We start from the raw sequence: 19,699 nt of genomic DNA, 5'->3' as shown, positions 1-19,699 counted from the left end.
CAATCAACTCATGGACCGACATGGCAAGAGCTTTTCTTGATAAGTTCTATCCCGCTTCAAGAGTCTCAAGTCTTAGAAATGAGATTTGTGGAATCCGACAAGGTCAAAATGAGACTTTTCATGATTATTGGGAGAGGTTCAACAACTTGTGCTATAGTTTCCCACAACACCAACTTCCGGAACAACTCCTCATTCAACACTTCTATGAGGGATTGTTGCCAATGGATAGAAGACTAGTTGATGCCTCAAGTGGTGGTGATGTCTTTAGTAAAACTCCAAAACAAACAAGACAACTTTTCAACACCATAGTCGCGAATTCCCAACATTTTGGCCCTCGCCAAGATATGAAGAGAGAAACTCAACAAAAGTTCAATGAAGTGGGAACATCGAACCTCGAGTCTCAAATCAAAGATCTAACCTCCGTTGTCCAAAAGCTAGCCATGGGACAAACTCCAAAAGTGATGGTTTGTGGGATATGTGCAACAATGGGACATCCTACGGATATGTGTCCAATTCTTCAAGAAGATGCGGAACATGTAAATGCCACGGGAGAGTTCCAAAACTACCACAACAAGCCATCCGGTTACCAAAATGCATATAATTCAAGTTGGAAGCCAAATCCCAATATGAACTACAACCCAAGACCATTGCCTCAAAATGCATTGGTTAGACCTTCCTACCCACCACAACAACCTCATTACCAACATCCACAACCACACTATCAATCCAAACCGCACCCCCCACATCATCATCAACAACCTCCTCAATCTCAACCAAGTAGCATGAATGTTCACGGTCCCTTGCAAGATTGGAGATGTCACTTTTAGTAGTGCTATTCTTGATCTTGGTGGCTCTATCAATGCCATGCCCTATTCGGTGTATGAATCATTGAATGTCGAACCCTTAAGTGAAACTGGTGTCATAATCTCTCTTGCAGATAAATCAAGTGTCTTTCCTAGAGGTGTTTTGGAGGACGTCCTAGTGCAAGTAAACCAATTGGTCTTCCCATCGGATTTCTATGTGATTGATCTAGATGAACAAGTGTCCTCAAAGTCGGGTATAATTTTACTTGGGAGACCATTTTTGAAGACGGCTAGAACAAAGATTGATGTGTATGCGGGAAGCTTAACAATGGAATTTGATGGTGAAACAATAAGTTTTAACATTTATGATGCTATGAGGTATCCTAGTGATGTTTCATCTTTGTGCTTTATAGATGTTGTCGAACCATTAACTCAAGAATTGTTCGAGTTGTCTAATTATGACATGTTGGAGATGGTTTTGAGCAAGGGGTTTGATTGTGCGAAATTAGCCAAGAAGTTGAAGCTCTACTCGCTAGACCCCAAAATTGAAAGATTAGTCAACAATTTGGAGATAAAGAAGACCATCCAATTTAGTGTGAAGCAAATTGAATTACCTCAAACTCACACGAGATTGCCACCCTCCCTTGTCCAACCGCCAGAATTAGAATTGAAGGTTCTTCCTCAACATTTGAAGTATGCGTACTTGGGAGACAACGAGACTCTTCCGGTCATCATTTCAACTCACCTAACCAAGTGTGAAGAAGAACAGCTCCTCAAGGTATTGAGGGAACATAAAGAGGCAATGGGTTAGATGATTGCATTTATCAAAGGTTTGAGTCCCTCCACTTGTATGCACAAAATCTTAATGGAGGATGAATGTAAGCCGAGTAGAGACGCGCAAAGAAGGTCGAATCCGCCAATGATGGAAGTGGTCAAGAAAGAGATTTTGAAGCTCCTAGATGCGGGAATGATCTATCCAATCTCGGATAGCAAATGGGTGAGACCGGTTCAAGTCGTGCCGAAGAAGACGGGAATCACGGTGGTCGAGAACAACAAAGGTATGATGGTCCCCACCTGTGTGCAATACGGGTGGAGAGTATGTATTGACCACCGCAAACTCAATGCAAGCACACGAAAAGATCATTTTCCATTACCTTTCATTGACCAAATGTTAGAAAGGTTGGCCAGAAAATCTCACTATTGTTGTCTCGACTGGTATTCCGGTTTTCACCAAATCCCGGTGGCACCGGAAGACCAAGAAAAGACAACTTTTACATGTCCATTTGGCACTTTCGCATACCGTAGAATGCCATTCGGATTGTGTAACGCCCCGGACACTTTCCAACGTTGTATGGTTAGTATCTTTTCGGAATATGTTGAAAATATAATTGAAGTTTTCATGGATGACTTTACGGTATATGGAAACTCCTTTCAAGAGTGTTTGACCAATCTCACCAAAATTTTAAAAAGATGCATTGAAACGAATTTGGTTTTAAACTTTGAAAAATGTCATTTTATGGTGAGTCAAGGTCTTATTTTGGGTCACATTGTGTCAAAGAAAGGAATTGAGGTAGATAAGGCCAAGATAGATGTTATTCAAAGCTTACCTTACCCGACTTGTGTTCGGGAAGTTCGTTCTTTTTTGGGCCATGCAGGTTTCTACCGACGATTCATCAAGGACTTTTCAAAGTTAACAAGACCAATGTGCCAACTCTTGTAAAAGGAGGTTGATTTCGAGTTCAATGAGGCGTGCAAAGAAGCTTTTGACAAGCTCAAAGAGTTGCTTATATTCGCTCCCATCATGCAAGCACCAAATTGGGATCTCCCCTTTGAGATCATGTGTGATGCAAGCAACTACGCGATAGGCGTCGTTTTGGGTCAAAAGAGTGGGAGGGCCTCCCACGTGATCTACTATGCATCAAGGACACTAGACAATGCTCAAAGCAACTACTCTACCATGGAGAAGGAGTTATTGTCCATAGTGTTCGCTTTGGAGAAGTTTCGGCAATATCTACTTGGCACCAAAGTTAAAGTGTATTCGGATCATGCGGCTCTCAAGTACTTGATGACAAAGAAAGACGCAAAGCCAAGACTCATCCGGTGGATCTTATTATTGCAAGAATTTGATTTGGAAATCCGGGACAAGAGTGGATGTGAGAACCTTGTTGCCGACCACTTAAGTCAGATCACTTCAAATGAAACTCCTCTCCCATTGCGGGACGAGTTTCCGGATGAGCATCTCTTTTCCCTCACTCAATCTACTCCTTGGTATGCCGATATCGTTAACTTTTTGGTCACGAAGAGGTATCCCGACACATTCACACGTGCTCAAAAAGACAAGTTGAAAAGTGATGCAAAATACTATGTGTGGGATGAACCTTATTTGTGGAAACATTGTCCCGATCAAATCATTAGGTGATGTGTACCCCAACAAGAGCACCAATCCATTTTGCAATTATGTCATGAATTTGCTTGTGGGGGACACTTCGGACCTAGCAGGACTTTGAGAAAGGTCCTTGAGTGTGGATTATTTTGGCCAACCATGTCACGCGATTGTTACTTGTTTTGCAAAAGTTGTGAACGGTGCCAAAGGACGGGAAACATTTCACAAAAGAACCAAATGCCCCAAAATCCAATCCTTGTTTATGAACTTTTTGACGTATGGGGGATTGATTTCATGGGCCCATTTCCCGTCTCATTTGGCAACGTTTATATTTTGCTTGCGGTTGACTATGTTTCTAAATGGGTTGAGGCCAAAGCCACAAGATCGGACGATGCCAAAACGGTTATCGAGTTTTTAAAGTCTAATGTTTTTATGAGATTTGGTGTGCCCAGGGCTTTGATTAGTGATCGAGGGACGCATTTTTGTAACAAGATGATGGAGGCTTTATTGAAGAAGTACAACGTGACCCACCGTGTTTCAACAACCTATCACCCTCAAACGAACGGTCAAGCGGAGGTTTCGAATCGTGAAGTGAAGAGTATACTTGAGAAAACAGTGAATCCCTCAAGAAAAGACTGGAGTTCAAGGCTTGATGATACCTTGTGGGCCTATCGGACCGCGTACAAGACCCCGATAGGAATGTCCCCGTTTAGGTTGGTTTTTGGAAAGTCGTGTCATCTTCCCGTCGAATTGGAGCACCGTGCATTTTAGGCGGTCAAGCAATGTAATTACAATATTGATGAGGCGGGGAGACATAGGAAACTTCAACTCCAAGAGCTGGAAGAATTGAGAAATGACTCCTATGAAAACACAAGGATTTATAAGGAGAAGACGAAGCTCTTCCACGACAAGTCCATCACCCGGAAGCATTTTGAACCGGGGCATAGGGTCTTACTATACCATTCACGATTGAAGTTATTTCTAGGCAAGCTAAGGTCAAGATGGATTGGACCTTTTGTTGTGATAAAGACCTTTGACCATGGGGCGGTAGAAATTCAGAGCGAAGAAACGGGGCAAATCTTTAAAGTCAATGGGCATCGATTGAAACCTTTCTATGAAGGTTTTAACGCAAATGTCTTAGATGTCATCCAATTGGATGCCCCGGTGTACTGAAATCAAGAGGGAAGCACGTCTCGCCAAAGACGTTAAAGAGGGGCATTTTTGGAAAACTAAAAGTTTTCGTCTTTCCTAGTTCCGAATAAATGTCGTAGATGATCCATTTTTTCATTTTACATCTATTCTTCTTCCTTCTTGCGGTAAAAGAATGTTGGATTTGAGGACCCGGTGTTCGTATTGGTCAAAGAGCAAAAAAAAAATGGGAAAATGGCAAGCCAATACACACGGTCCGCGTGTACTTAAGGTCCCGTCCGCGTGTATATTCAAACGGACCGCGTATAGTCCTTCAAAGCGTCCGCGTCCATCATCCGAAAACAGAAGAGCTCCAGTCGAATTCACGCGGACCGCGTGTCATCGGAGGCTTGTCCGCGTGTTTATTAAAACGGACCGTTTGTGGGCTAGGAGTCGATCGCGTGTCGTGAAAGGGAAATCATAATACCTAGGGCTTATTCACGCGGACCGCGTGTACTCGCAGTCGCGTCCGCGTGAGATGTTGACCAACGTTGACCCAGTTTTGACCAAGTTTGACCGCGAATTAAAACTCCCTTATACACCTGCCGGCCCTTCTCCTTCCTACTTCTTCTTCTTCTTCCTTTCCTCTAACCTCCATTAGAGAACCTCCATCTCCACCACTAAAACTCAGTTTCCCGTCAAACCGTCGGTCGGAATTTCACGAGACCACCGCCATTCTTCTCCAATTTCCGAGCTCTACAAACCCCACTAAAAAACTGGTCCGATCTGTTGTTGTAGCTCGGGGCGCCACCACCACTCCACCGCCACTTTCCGGCCAACTCCAGCCACCTCTCGCGATTCCGACACCACCATTGTGCTCCCCTTGGACAAGGCTACAAACCCCACCAAGAATATCTCTCAAAGCTCGCCGGAAAATTTCGCCGGAATATCAAGCCATTGCCGGATTTATCGGGTTTTCGCGGTAAATTGCTTCTCACGGGATATTGAACAAATCTTTAAGCTTGGGGTGGAGAGTTGCAAGATTTTCAAATCCCGATTTTTCGCGCGCAAATTTTGAACTTTCAACAAAAACGAGTACTTTCTTTCCTTTTTTTAATTGATCAATATGCATGTCTCTGAACCACAATTCATATGCTGTTGCATCAAATGAGTTTAGGAATTATTTCTTGCTTTGATTGTTGAACTGCTTTAGAAGTCCATAGGGAGTCGGTTGGCGATTTGGATTGAATTGTCGTTTGTTGAGATTGTGGTTCGTGTAGTGGTTATTTTTCGTGCAGGTAGTCCATGTCCACATCTAGGAAGCGCCCGGCTGCTGCCCGAGGCAAGGCCCCAACTAGAAATCAAAGTGATGCTCCCGATATCCCAAGATTTCGGGATGCCAAGGCAGCCGAAAACTACACGAAGAGCTTGCCTAGAAAGGTTGCATCCACCAAGTTCGTGTGCAGGGCCACGCTCATATCGTTAGGGGTTCTTGAAGGGGTCACCCAATTGTTCCGTAACATCGGGTGGGAAAACCTTCTCAACCTCATGGCGCACACTTACAAGCTCCCCACTAGAGAGTTTCTTGCCGATTGCGGGTACGATAGCGAAAAAAAGAAAGCCGCATTCCAACTTCTAGGGGACCGAAGGTACATCGATTTTGCAACGATAAACGACATCTTGGGCTTGCCTTCTTCAAACACATCCACAGTTTTCGACATCCTACCTGCTGAGTTCAATCATGAGACCTTTTGGACGGAAATCACCGCGGGTATCTTTTCGTGTGCCGGTCGGGATAAAGCAACCTCTATCATCCACCCATGCCTCCGCATTGCCCATCGCATCTTGGTGTGTACAATTTTTCCCGCAAAGAAGCAGGCCACGTCACCAAAAATGAGCTCTTCTTCCTTTGGTGTATGACGAGGCGTGACAGGCCACCAATCCCGGACTTTGCTTCATTCTTTTTCCACAAATGCGCACACATGAGATCCAAAACGTCCGGTGATATTTGCATTGGGGGATTTGTCACACTTTTGGCTCGCGGTCTTGACATCGAGCTCCCAGACGAATACCAGCCTGTTGACAGCAAAAATCTTTTGGATGAGCGCGCTCTCATAAACATGCACCACATCCGTCGCAGGAACAGGAGCAGCTTCACATGGTATTGTCCTCAAGGGGTCGGGTATCTCGTTCTTCCCAACCCTCGAGTCACCAACTTCACCTTCCACGATCGCAATCAGTGGAGACTCGCGAGGACCATCACTCAGTCAGTCAATGAGGATGTGCTCCAGGATCAAGATGATGACGAGATGCATATGGATGACGAGCCCGGCGATGAGCCCACCCATGGTCCACAGCACCCCCGGCCACAAGCCCGTCCCGGGTACTACCCGCTCCCCCCCAATTTTTCCGAACGGTTCGAGACTCTTTGTGTCTCAAACCAAATCATGTCCCAGCAAATGCACCATATGTGGGGGTGGCACCAATCCCAAAACCATTTTGAGAACGTCCCACTTCCGCCTCCCTATCCATACCCTCCACCCACCCATCCTTATCCCCCTCCACCTTACCCTTACCCCTACCCCCAATACCCATATCCTCCTCCCAATCCCCCGGTTTAGGTACTTTTGCATCGCCCCAAGCATTGAGGACAATGCTTATTTCTAAGCTTGGGGTGGGGTATTCCCTTTTCCTTTTATTTTTTTCATGCATTTTTAGTTAGGTTGCATATCATTTTAGTTTTAGGCTAATTCGCATTCATTTTTTTTTATTTTATAAAATTCCAAAAAGATTTTATTTTCTTCTTTTCTACTTTTATATTTTTGCATAACATTTAGCTTAGGGCATTAGCATTCATGCATTTTTTTTTCTGTTTATTCTCACCTCTCTTGGATGCCATGGAACAGGTTCACAGTTATTGTATCATTATTGGTCTAGGATCTTGTTGCTATCTCAACCATCGAACCGGGACCACTAGCTGCAGTTTGGGATTTCATACTTGGGATCAGATGCTGGTAGCTCAAAGGGGTAAGTGATCATGGCCAGGTAGCTTCCATGAAAAATTGTGCATACAATACTAACGACTGTAGGATATACTATATCAATGGATGTCTTATCCTTGCGGTCACTACCGCCGAGAGGATCACACTTGACCATGTTTGAACCGTTAGGATGAAGCACTGGTGCTTGTCCCCGAGTAGAATCCATATCCGGTCTCTTTACATCACCATATCTTTTTGCGATTTTCTTAGGATTTTAGAGTCTTTCAGTCCACATTTGGACATTTTCATCATTTTTGAAAAATCACAAGTTTGAAAAGGAGCTTACATTGCATATTTACGCTCTACACATGGTCATTTTCACACTTAGACCATTCGGATTATTATTATTTTTACCCCCTCGGTTCCACTTACATAACTTTGGGAACCAAATTTTAAGTCAAAAAGTTTTCTTGACAAAAAAAAAAAAAGTTCATGTCTGTAATAATCTTAGATAGGTGACCGGTTAAATTATTGAACAAATTATCCTACATTTTGGTCACCCAACGTTTGATATTCATTTATTTAGGATTGTCTTATTGTATATAGATCGAGTTGTTGTTTTTTTCGCAAATTGATGATGTTAGAGAGACTGTTGAGTCGGATACTACGGGAGGTTTGGGCCAACACTAAGTGAACTGATTCCTACAACGGTGCTTGAGCGATGAAACCCAATCACACTTGAGAGAGGCCGGCAGACGTGAGATCACACAACTTTCGTGATAAAGAGTGTACACTTAAAAGAAGAGCTCCACACGAGCCCGTCCAGTTGCTTTCTCCCTACTACAGATGTTCTTCATTGTATGCATGTTCCATTGAGGCTGCGACTGACCATCCCTCCTTACTCACCTAGAGGAGTTCTCTTGGCTGTGGTTTATGGTCCCATTGTCATCGGATGAAAAAGTTGTGAGATAGCAGCGAGATCAATTCTGACCATGTTGACTAACGTTGAACAGGTTCCATGGTTCTATCCATTCTTTTTATTTTTAGGGTAGTTCGTCCCAAGTTCATTTTAGTCTTGTCTTACTTGAGGACAAGTAAGGTTCAAGCTTGGGGTGATTTGATAGCTTCATTTTATTACTTCTTTCCGTAGTTTATTTTTAGTAAAAACCATCTCATTTTAGTTAATCTTCATGCATATTTTCTCTTTTCGTTATTTTTCTCCTTTACCGGGTGCTTCCCAGTCTTTTGAGCTTATTTGCAGGATTTGTCGAAGACTTTTTGTTATTGGTGGCTTAGAAGGGTGTGGGACTTGTGGAGGCTTGCGGTTTGCTTGTGGATTTGGAGTGGTGCGGTTGGGCTTGGTGCTTGCATAAAGAAGAAATCAATTTGGACTTAATTTGTGAGCAAGGATGATGATGAGGCAACGCGGAATCGAGCTACAAGAAAATTGAAGGAGTATTGGCTCAATCATTAGAAGGCTTTGGAATGGCACAAATAGGCTCTAAAGAGTTATGCTTGTGGGCTGAAGTTGAAGAATTGAAGATTGGGCTAGAATGCATGTTAAATGGCCCAAATCTCACATTCAGCGTGACCCACGCGGTCCGCGTGGACTCATACGCGGTCCGCGTGAGTTGTGCTGAGCTGATTTCGGGTTTGACTTGTTGACTCTATTTGTGGAAGTTTGGTGGGTGGCTTTTGGCACCTTTTTGAATCCAGAAATCAGCTCCCTTTTGCTGGGGATTGGAGCCATTATTGGGGGAGATGACTTGAAGAACATACACCGTATTCTCTCTCAAAAAAGCCTTGGAAGACTTGAAGAATTTTTGGAAGAATAGTGTAATTTCCTTCCATCTTGCATCTAAGACAATGTTTGGTACCACTAAACTATATTGCTTTTCTTTTACTTTGGCCATGCTTGGCTAAACTTTCATTTGGTTGATTAGGGTTTAACCCATGGATGATTATTTGCTTTGAAGACTTATCATTACATTGTGTTTGAAGTTTATGGAAATGTTTTCTAGTTAAACATCTTGTTGTGTTTATTTATCTTTGATCATGAGCTTGGATGAATGAATGCTTGTTTTTGTTGACTAATTTCTTGGTTAAGTAATGGATCTTTAAATTAGTAAGCAACAAATGGTTTATATGTTTGTTTTCATTTCATTTAGACCATGGAAATGTTTCCTCCATAATGATAATGTAAGCATTTAATTATCTTTTGGACTTGGTAACTCTTATAACTTAAAGCTGATTGATTTTCACAAGATTTTATGCTTCATTGATTTTGTGACTTCAATTAAGGAAATGTGTTAAGAGCTCCTCTAACCATTTTAATTTCTAAGAAGAGTTTAGGCAATTTGTGCTTATGAATTGCTATAGCCAAGTTAAACCAATTCACAAGTGTTATTCCATTAAGTCTAATGATAAGTCAATCATATCATCCATGAGGTGTACCCCAAAATCAACCAATTCTACTTCATTGAATTTAAATCAATCTTTTACTTGTTTACTTGTCATATTTTCATTCTAGCTAGTTTTAATTTTGTCCAACAATCGAAAAGAATTAAACACCCCCCCCCCCCTTTTACTTTTAATTTTATTTTGCAAGTATTTTTTAAAGAGATTTACATAGATATTTAAATTGAACCAATCTCCGTGGATACGATCCCTTTACCACTATACACTATTTTAGTGTAAAAGATTTAGGGTAATTAATTTTGTTGGCCTCGACAACCACCAAATTTTGGCGCCGTTGCCAGGGATTGGTTTATTTTTAATCAATTTGTTTCTCTATGCCTAGATCTCAGCGTACAGGTGACTTGATTTACAACCCAGAAATCGAAAAAGAAGCAAGGCGTTTGGCAAAGGAAAAGCGAATTGAACGTGGTCAAACTTCTAATCCTCACGGGGATCCGGAGGTTGAACCCGCTTCATCAAGTGATACGGAACCCGATTCTAGTCCCGACCCTCGCCAAGAAATTCCCGAAACACCACCTGTACAACAAAATCCACCCATTATCGAACCAATTGCAATGGCGGATGGAGGAGGGGCTCCTGAAAGAACTTTGAGGCAAATGATGGAGACCGATGTTACACAAACTCCAACCGGTATCAATTACCCGGTTTTAGAAGGAGGTTCGGAATTGAAGTCAAGTTTAGTCCATCACCTCCCAACTTTTCATGGATTGGAGAACGAAGACCCGCATAAGCACTTGAAGATGTTCCACATTATTTGCACTAGCATGAAGCCACAAGGGTAAACCGATGACCAAATCAAGCTAAGGGCACTCCCCTTTTCATTAGCCGATAGAGCAAAGGATTGGTTATTTTATCTTCCCCCGGGGTCAATCAACTCATGGACCGACATGGCAAGAGCTTTTCTTGATAAGTTCTATCCCGCTTCAAGAGTCTCAAGTCTTAGAAATGAGATTTGTGGAATCCGCCAAGGTCAAAATGAGACTTTTCATGATTATTGGGAGAGGTTCAACAACTTGTGCTATAGTTGCCCACAACACCAAATTCCGGAACAACTCCTCATTCAACACTTCTATGAGGGATTGTTGCCAATGGAGAGAAGACTAGTTGATGCCTCAAGTGGTGGTGATGTCTTTAGTAAAACTCCAAAACAAACAAGACAACTTTTCAACACCATAGTCGCGAATTCCCAACATTTTGGCCCTCGCCAAGATATGAAGAGAGAAACTCAACAAAAGTTCAATGAAGTGGGAACATCGAACCTCGAGTCTCAAATCAAAGATCTAACCTCCGTTGTCCAAAAGCTAGCCATGGGACAAACTCCAAAAGTGATGGTTTGTGGGATATGTGCAACAATGGGACATCCTACGGATATGTGTCCAATTCTTCAAGAAGATGCGGAACATGTAAATGCCACGGGAGAGTTCCAAAACTACCACAACAAGCCATCCGGTTACCAAAATGCATATAATTCAAGTTGAAAGCCAAATCCCAATATGAATTACAACCCAAGACCATTGCCTCAAAATGCATTGGTTAGACCTTCCTACCCACCACAACAACCTCATTACCAACATCCACAACCACACTATCAATCCAAACCGCACCCCCACATCATCATCAACAACCTCCTCAATCTCAACCAAGTAGCTTCGGAATGTCTCTCGAAGATATTGTGAAATCCCTAGCCACAAGCACCCAACAATTCCAAAAAGAGACAAGAACTAGTATCTCTAACCTTGAAGCGCAAATGGGAGATATAGTTACATCCATAAGCAAGTTGGAATCCCGTGGTAAACTCCCTTCTCAAACCGAAAAGAACCCAAATGTCAATGTGGTGACCTTGAGAAGTGGCAAACAAGCCGGAGAAAGTAGTTCAAAGAAGAAGCCAAGGGAAGAAGATGAAGAAATAGAGATCATTCCCATTGAAGAACCTATAATCAAGAACGATGCACAAGTCGGAGCCCCAAAGAAGACTACCCCTCTAGTGACACCAATAGCCACTCAACCACCGTTCCCTTCCCGACTTGCAACTTCAAAGAAGAATATGGAGGAGAAAGAGATTTTGGACACCTTCCGAAAGGTGGAAGTAAACATTCATTTACTCGATGCAATCAAACAAATTCCGAGATATGCAAAATTCTTGAAGGAGCTTTGCACCAACAAGAGAAAGTTGAAAGGAAATGAGAAAATCTCGATGAACGAAAATGCATCCGCGGTTTTACAAAGGAAGCTTCCACCCAAGTGTAAAGATCCCGGAATGTTCACGGTCCCTTGCAAGATTGGAGATGTCACTTTTAGTAGTGCTATTCTTGATCTTGGTGGCTCTATCAATGTCATGCCCTATTCGATGTATGAATCATTGAATGTCGAACCCTTAAGTGAAACCGGTGTCATAATCTCTCTTGCAGATAAATCAAGTGTCTTTCCTAGAGGTGTTTTGGAGGACGTCCTAGTGCAAGTAAACCAATTGGTCTTCCCATCGGATTTCTATGTGATTGATCTAGATGAACAAGTGTCCTCAAAGTCGGGTATAATTTTACTTGGGAGACCATTTTTGAAGACGGCTAGAACAAACATTGATGTGTATGCGGGAAGCTTAACAATGGAATTTGATGGTGAAACAATAAGTTTTAACATTTATGATGCTATGAGGTATCCTAGTGATGTTTCATCTTTGTGCTTTATAGATGTTGTCGAACCATTAACTCAAGAATTGTTCGAGTTGTCTAATTATGACATGTTGGAGATGGTTTTGAGCAAGGGGTTTGATTGTGCGAAATTAGCCAAGAAGTTGAAGCTCTACTCGCTAGACCCCAAAATTGAAAGATTAGTCAACAATTTGGAGATAAAGAAGACCATCCAATTTAGTGTGAAGCAAATTGAATTACCTCAAACTCACACGAGATTGCCACCCTCCCTTGTCCAACCGCCAGAATTAGAATTGAAGGTTCTTCCTCAACATTTGAAGTATGCGTACTTGGGAGACAACGAGACTCTTCCGGTCATCATTTCAACTCACCTAACCAAGTGTGAAGAAGAACAGCTCCTCAAGGTATTGAGGGAACATAAAGAGGCAATGGGTTGGATGATTGCGGATATCAAAGGTTTGACTCCCTCCACTTGTATGCACAAAATCTTAATAGAGGATGAATGTAAGCCGAGTAGAGACGCGCAAAGAAGGTCGAATCCTCCAATGATGGAAGTGGTCAAGAAAGAGATTTTGAAGCTCCTAGATGCAGGAATGATCTATCCAATCTCGGATAGCAAATGGGTGAGACCGGTTCAAGTCGTGCCGAAGAAGACGGGAATCACGGTGGTCGAGAACAACAAAGGTATGATGGTCCCTACCTGTGTGCAATATGGGTGGAGAGTATGTATTGACCACCGCAAACTCAATGCAAGCACACGAAAAGATCATTTTCCATTACCTTTCATTGACCAAATGTTAGAAAGGTTGGCCAGGAAATCTCACTATTGTTGTCTCGACTGGTATTCCGGTTTTCACCAAATCCCGGTGGCACCGGAAGACCAAGAAAAGACAACTTTTACATGTCCATTTGGCACTTTCGCATACCGTAGAATGCCATTCGGATTGTGTAACGCCCCGGACACTTTCCAACGTTGTATGGTTAGTATCTTTTCGGAATATGTTGAAAATATAATTGAAGGTTTCATGGATGACTTTACGGTATATGGAAACTCCTTTCAAGAGTGTTTGACCAATCTCACCAAAATTTTAAAAAGATGCATTGAAACGAATTTGGTTTTAAACTTTGAAAAATGTCATTTTATGGTGAGTCAAGGTCTTATTTTGGGTCACATTGTGTCAAAGAAAGGAATTGAGGTAGATAAGGCCAAGATAGATGTTATTCAAAGCTTACCTTACCCGACTTGTGTTCGGGAAGTTCGTTCTTTTTTGGGCCATGCAGGTTTCTACCGACGATTCATCAAGGACTTTTCAAAGTTAACAAGACCAATGTGCCAACTCTTGTAAAAGGAGGTTGATTTCGAGTTCAATGAGGCGTGCAAAGAAGCTTTTGACAAGCTCAAAGAGTTGCTTACATTCGCTCCCATCATGCAAGCACCAAATTGGGATCTCCCCTTTGAGATCATGTGTGATGCAAGCAACTACGCGATAGGCGCCGTTTTGGGTCAAAAGAGTGGGAGGGCCTCCCACGTGATCTACTATGCATCAAGGACACTAGACAATGCTCAAAGCAACTACTCTACCACGGAGAAGGAGTTATTGGCCATAGTGTTCGCTTTGGAGAAGTTTCGGCAATATCTACTTGGCACCAAAGTTATAGTGTATTCGGATCATGCGGCTCTCAAGTACTTGATGACAAAGAAAGACGCAAAGCCAAGACTCATCCGGTGGATCTTATTATTGCAAGAATTTGATTTGGAAATCCGGGACAAGAGTGGATGTGAGAACCTTGTTGCCGACCACTTAAGTCGGATCACTTCAAATGAAACTCCTCTCCCATTGCGGGACGAGTTTCCGGATGAGCATCTCTTTTCCCTCACTCAATCTACTCCTTGGTATGCCGATATCGTTAACTTTTTGGTCACGAAGAGGTATCCCGACACATTCACACGTGCTCAAAAAGACAAGTTGAAAAGTGATGCAAAATACTATGTGTGGGATGAACCTTATTTGTGGAAACATTGTCCCGATCAAATCATTAGGCGATGTGTACCCCAACAAGAGCACCAATCCATTTTTCAATTATGTCATGAATTTGCTTGTGGGGGACACTTCGGACCTAGCAGGACTTTGAGAAAGGTCCTTGAGTGTGGATTATTTTGGCCAACCATGTCATGCGATCGTTACTTGTTTTGCAAAATTTGTGAACGGTGCCAAAGGACGGGAAATATTTCACAAAAGAACCAAATGCCCCAAAATCCAATCCTTGTTTGTGAACTTTTTGACGTATGGGGGATTGATTTCATGGGCCCATTTCCCATCTCATTTGGCAACGTTTATATTTTGCTCGCGGTTGACTATGTTTCTAAATGGGTTGAGGCCAAAGCCACAAGATCGGACGATGCCAAAACGGTTATCGAGTTTTTAAAGTCTAATGTTTTTGTGAGATTTGGTGTGCCCAGGGCTTTGATTAGTGATCGAGGGACGCATTTTTGTAACAAGATGATGGAGGCTTTATTGAAGAAGTACAATGTGACCCACCGTGTTTCAACAACCTATCACCCTCAAACGAACGGTCAAGCGGAGGTTTCGAATCGTGAAGTGAAGAGTATACTTGAGAAAACAGTGAATCCCTCAAGAAAAGACTGGAGTTCAAGGCTTGATGATGCCTTGTGGGCCTATCGGACCGCGTACAAGACCCCGATAGGAATGTCCCCGTTTAGGTTGGTTTTTGGAAAGTCGTGTCATCTTCCCGTCGAATTGGAGCACCGTGCATTTTAGGCGGTCAAGCAATGTAATTACAATATTGATGAGGCGGGGAGACATAGGAAGCTTCAACTCCAAGAGCTGGAAGAATTGAGAAATGACTCCTATGAAAACACAAGGATTTATAAGGAGAAGACGAAGCTCTTCCACGACAAGTCCATCACCCGGAAGCATTTTGAACCGGGGCATAGGGTCTTACTATACCATTCACGATTGAAGTTATTTCCAGGCAAGCTAAGGTCAAGATGGATTGGACCTTTTGTTGTGATAAAGACCTTTGACCATGGGGCGGTAGAAATTCAGAGCGAAGAAACGGGGCAAATCTTTAAAGTCAATGGGCATCGATTGAAACCTTTCTATGAAGGTTTTAACGCAAATGTCTTAGATGTCATCCAATTGGATGCCCCGGTGTACTGAAATCAAGAGGGAAGCACGTCTCGCCAAAGACGTTAAAGAGGGGCATTTTTGGAAAACTAAAAGTTTTCGTCTTTCCTAGTTCCGAATAAATGTCGTAGATGATCCATTTTTTCATTTTACATCTATTCTTCTTCCTTCTTGCGGTAAAAGAATGTTGGATTTGAGGACCCGGTGTTCGTATTGGTCAAAGAGCAAAAAAAACATTTAGGAAAATGGCAAGCCAATACACACGGTCCGCGTGTACTTAAGGTCCCGTCCGCGTGTATATTCAAACGGACCGCGTATAGTCCTTCAAAGCGTCCGCGTCCGTCATCCGAAAACAGAAGAGCTCCAGTCGAATTCACGCGGACCGCGTGTCATCGGAGGCTAGTCCGCGTGTTTATTAAAACAGACCGTTTGTGGGCCAGGAGTCGATCGCGTGTCGTGAAAGGGAAATCATAATACCTAGGGCTTATTCACGCGGACCACATGTACTCGCAGTCGCGTCCGCGTGAGATGTTGACCAACGTTGACCCAGTTTTGACCAAGTTTGACCACGAATTAAAACTCCCTTATACACCAGCCGGCCCTTCTCATTCCCACTTCTTCTTCTTCCTTTCCTCTAACCTCCATTAGAGAACCTCCATCTCCACCACTAAAACTCAGTTTCCCGTCAAACCGTCGGTCGGAATTTCACGAGACCACCGCCATTCTTCTCCAATTTCCGAGCTCTACAAACCCCACTAAAAAACTGGTCCGATCTGTTGTTGTAGCTCGGGGCGCCACCACCACTCCACCTCCACTTTCCGGCCAACTCCAGCCACCTCTCGCGATTCCGACACCACCATTATGCTCCCCTTGGACAAGGCTACAAACCCCACCAAGAATATCTCTCAAAGCTCGCCGGAAAATTTCGCCGGAATTTCAAGCCATTGCCGGATTTATCGGGTTTTCGCGGTAAATTGCTTCTCACGGGATATTGAACAAATCTTTAAGCTTGGGGTGGAGAGTTGCAAGATTTTCAAATCCCGATTTTTCGCGCGCAAATTTTGAACTTTCAACAAAAACGAGTACTTTCTTTCCTTTTTTTTAATTGATCAATATGCATGTCTCTGAACCACAATTCATATGTTGTTGCATCAAATGAGTTTAGGAATTATTTCTTGCTTTGATTGTTGAACTGCTTTAGAAGTCCATAGGGAGTCGGTTGGCGATTTGGATTGAATTGTCTTTTGTTGAGATTGTGGTTCGTGTAGTGGTTATTTTTCATGCAGGTAGTCCATGTCCACATCTAGGAAGCGCCTGGCTGCTGCCCGAGGCAAGGCCCCAACTAGAAATCAAAGTGATGCTCCCGATATCCCAAGATTTTGGGATGCCAAGGCAGCCGAAAACTACACGAAGAGCTTGCCTAGAAAGGTTGCATCCACCCAGTTCGTGTGCAGGGCCACGCTCATATCGTTAGGGGTTCTTGAAGGGGTCACCCAATTGTTCCGTAACATCGGGTGGGAAAACCTTCTCAACCTCATGGCGCACACTTACAAGCTCCCCACTAGAGAGTTTCTTGCCGATTGCGGGTACGATAGCGAAAAAAAGAAAGCCGCATTCCAACTTCTAGGGGACCGAAGGTACATCGATTTTGCAACGATAAACGACATCTTGGGCTTGCCTTCTTCAAACACATCCACAGTTTTCGACATCCTACCTGCTGAGTTCAATCATGAGACCTTTTGGACGGAAATCACCGCGGGTATCTTTTCGTGTGCCGGTCGGGATAAAGCAACCTCTATCATCCACCCATGCCTCCGCATTGCCCATCGCATCTTGGTGTGTACAGTTTTTCCCGCAAAGAAGCAGGCCACGTCACCAAAAATGAGCTCTTCTTCCTTTGGTGTATGACGAGGCGTGACAGGCCACCAATCCCGGACTTTGCTTCATTCTTTTTCCACAAATGCGCACACATGAGATCCAAAACGTCCGGTGATATTTGCATTGGGGGATTTGTCACACTTTTGGCTCGCGGTCTTGACATCGAGCTCCCAGACGAATACCAGCCTGTTGACAGCAAAAATCTTTTGGATGAGCGCGCTCTCATAAACATGCACCACATCCGTCGCAGGAACAGGAGCAGCTTCACATGGTATTGTCCTCAAGGGGTCGGGTATCTCGTTCTTCCCAACCCTCGAGTCACCAACTTCACCTTCCACGATCGCAATCAGTGGAGACTCGCGAGGACCATCACTCAGTCAGTCAATGAGGATGTGCTCTAGGATCAAGATGATGACGAGATGCATATGGATGACGAGCCCGGCGATGAGCCCACCCATGGTCCACAGCACCCCCGGCCACAAGCCCGTCCCGGGTACTACCCGCTCCCCCCCAATTTTTCCGAACGGTTCGAGACTCTTTGTGTCTCAAACCAAATCATGTCCCAGCAAATGCACCATATGTGGGGGTGGCACCAATCCCAAAACCAAATCATGTCCCTTACCCCTACCCCCAATACCCATATCCTCCTCCCAATCCCCCGGTTTAGGTACTTTTGCATCGCCCCAAGCATTGAGGACAATGCTTATTTCTAAGCTTGGGGTGGGGTATTCCCTTTTCCTTTTATTTTTTTCATGCATTTTTAGTTAGGTTGCATATCATTTTAGTTTTAGGCTAATTCGCATTCATTTTTTTTTATTTTATAAAATTCCAAAAAGATTTTATTTTCTTCTTTTCTACTTTTATATTTTTGCATAACATTTAGCTTAGGGCATTAGCATTCATGCATTTTTTTTTCTGTTTATTCTCACCTCTCTTGGATGCCATGGAACAGGTTCACAGTTATTGTATCATTATTGGTCTAGGATCTTGTTGCTATCTCAACCATCGAACCGGGACCACTAGCTGCAGTTTGGGATTTCATACTTGGGATCAGATGCTGGTAGCTCAAAGGGGTAAGTGATCATGGCCAGGTAGCTTCCATGAAAAATTGTGCATACAATACTAACGACTGTAGGATATACTATATCAATGGATGTCTTATCCTTGCGGTCACTACCGCCGAGAGGATCACACTTGACCATGTTTGAACCGTTAGGATGAAGCACTGGTGCTTGTCCCCGAGTAGAATCCATATCCGGTCTCTTTACATCACCATATCTTTTTGCGATTTTCTTAGGATTTTAGAGTCTTTCAGTCCACATTTGGACATTTTCATCATTTTTGAAAAATCACAAGTTTGAAAAGGAGCTTACATTGCATATTTACGCTCTACACATGGTCATTTTCACACTTAGACCATTCGGATTATTATTATTTTTACCCCCTCGGTTCCACTTACATAACTTTGGGAACCAAATTTTGAGTCAAAAAGTTTTCTTGACAAAAAAAAAAAAAGTTCATGTCTGTAATAATCTTAGATAGGTGACCGGTTAAATTATTGAACAAATTTTCCTACATTTTGGTCACCCAGCGTTTGATATTCATTTATTTAGGATTGTCTTATTGTATATAGATCGAGTTGTTGTTTTTTTCGCAAATTGATGATGTTAGAGAGACTGTTGAGTCGGATACTACGGGAGGTTTGGGCCAACACTAAGTGAACTGATTCCTATAACGGTGCCCGAGCGATGAAACCCAATCACACTTGAGAGAGGCCGGCAGACGTGAGATCACACAACTTTCGTGATAAAGAGTGTACACTTAAAAGAAGAGCTCCACACGAGCCCGTCCAGTTGCTTTCTCCCTACTACAGATGTTCTTCATTGTATGCATGTTTCATTGAGGCTGCGACTGACCATCCCTCCTTACTCACCTAGAGGAGTTCTCATGGCTGTGGTTTATGGTCCCATTGTCATCGGATGAAAAAGTTGTGAGATAGGAGCGAGATCAATTCTGACCATGTTGACTAACGTTGAACAGGTTCCATGGTTCTATCCATTCTTTTTATTTTTAGGGTAGTTCGTCCCAAGTTCATTTTAGTCTTGTCTTACTTGAGGACAAGTAAGGTTCAAGCTTGGGGTGATTTGATAGCTTCATTTTATTACTTCTTTCCGTAGTTTATTTTTAGTTAAAACCATCTCATTTTAGTTAATCTTCATGCATATTTTCTCTTTTCGTTATTTTTCTCCTT

The 19,699-nt window shown here is 43.0% G+C and overlaps 1 protein-coding gene across 1 annotated transcript; it reads left to right on the top strand.

Moving 5' to 3' along the window:
- Window positions 1-786: 786 nt before the first annotated feature.
- On the top strand, window positions 787-1,614 carry LOC145164577 (uncharacterized). The gene has a single exon (XM_079083288.1). It carries the CDS (start codon window positions 787-789, stop codon window positions 1,612-1,614), a length of 828 nt encoding a protein of 275 aa, XP_078939414.1.
- Window positions 1,615-19,699: the final 18,085 nt, after the last annotated feature.

Source organism: Lactuca virosa, chromosome 3 (genome assembly GCF_052849685.1).
Source record: "Lactuca virosa cultivar CGN04683 chromosome 3, Lactuca_virosa_CGN04683_v6, whole genome shotgun sequence".
Lineage (NCBI taxonomy): Eukaryota > Viridiplantae > Streptophyta > Magnoliopsida > Asterales > Asteraceae > Lactuca > Lactuca virosa.
Note: the sequence above shows the minus strand (reverse complement) of the source record. Positions and strands in the feature narration are given on the sequence as shown.

What these genes read in the sequence shown, in the direction of transcription:
- LOC145164577 (XM_079083288.1), top strand. Translation starts at nt 787, where the DNA reads ATGTTCACGGTCCCTTGCAAGATTGGAGATGTCACTTTTAGTAGTGCT.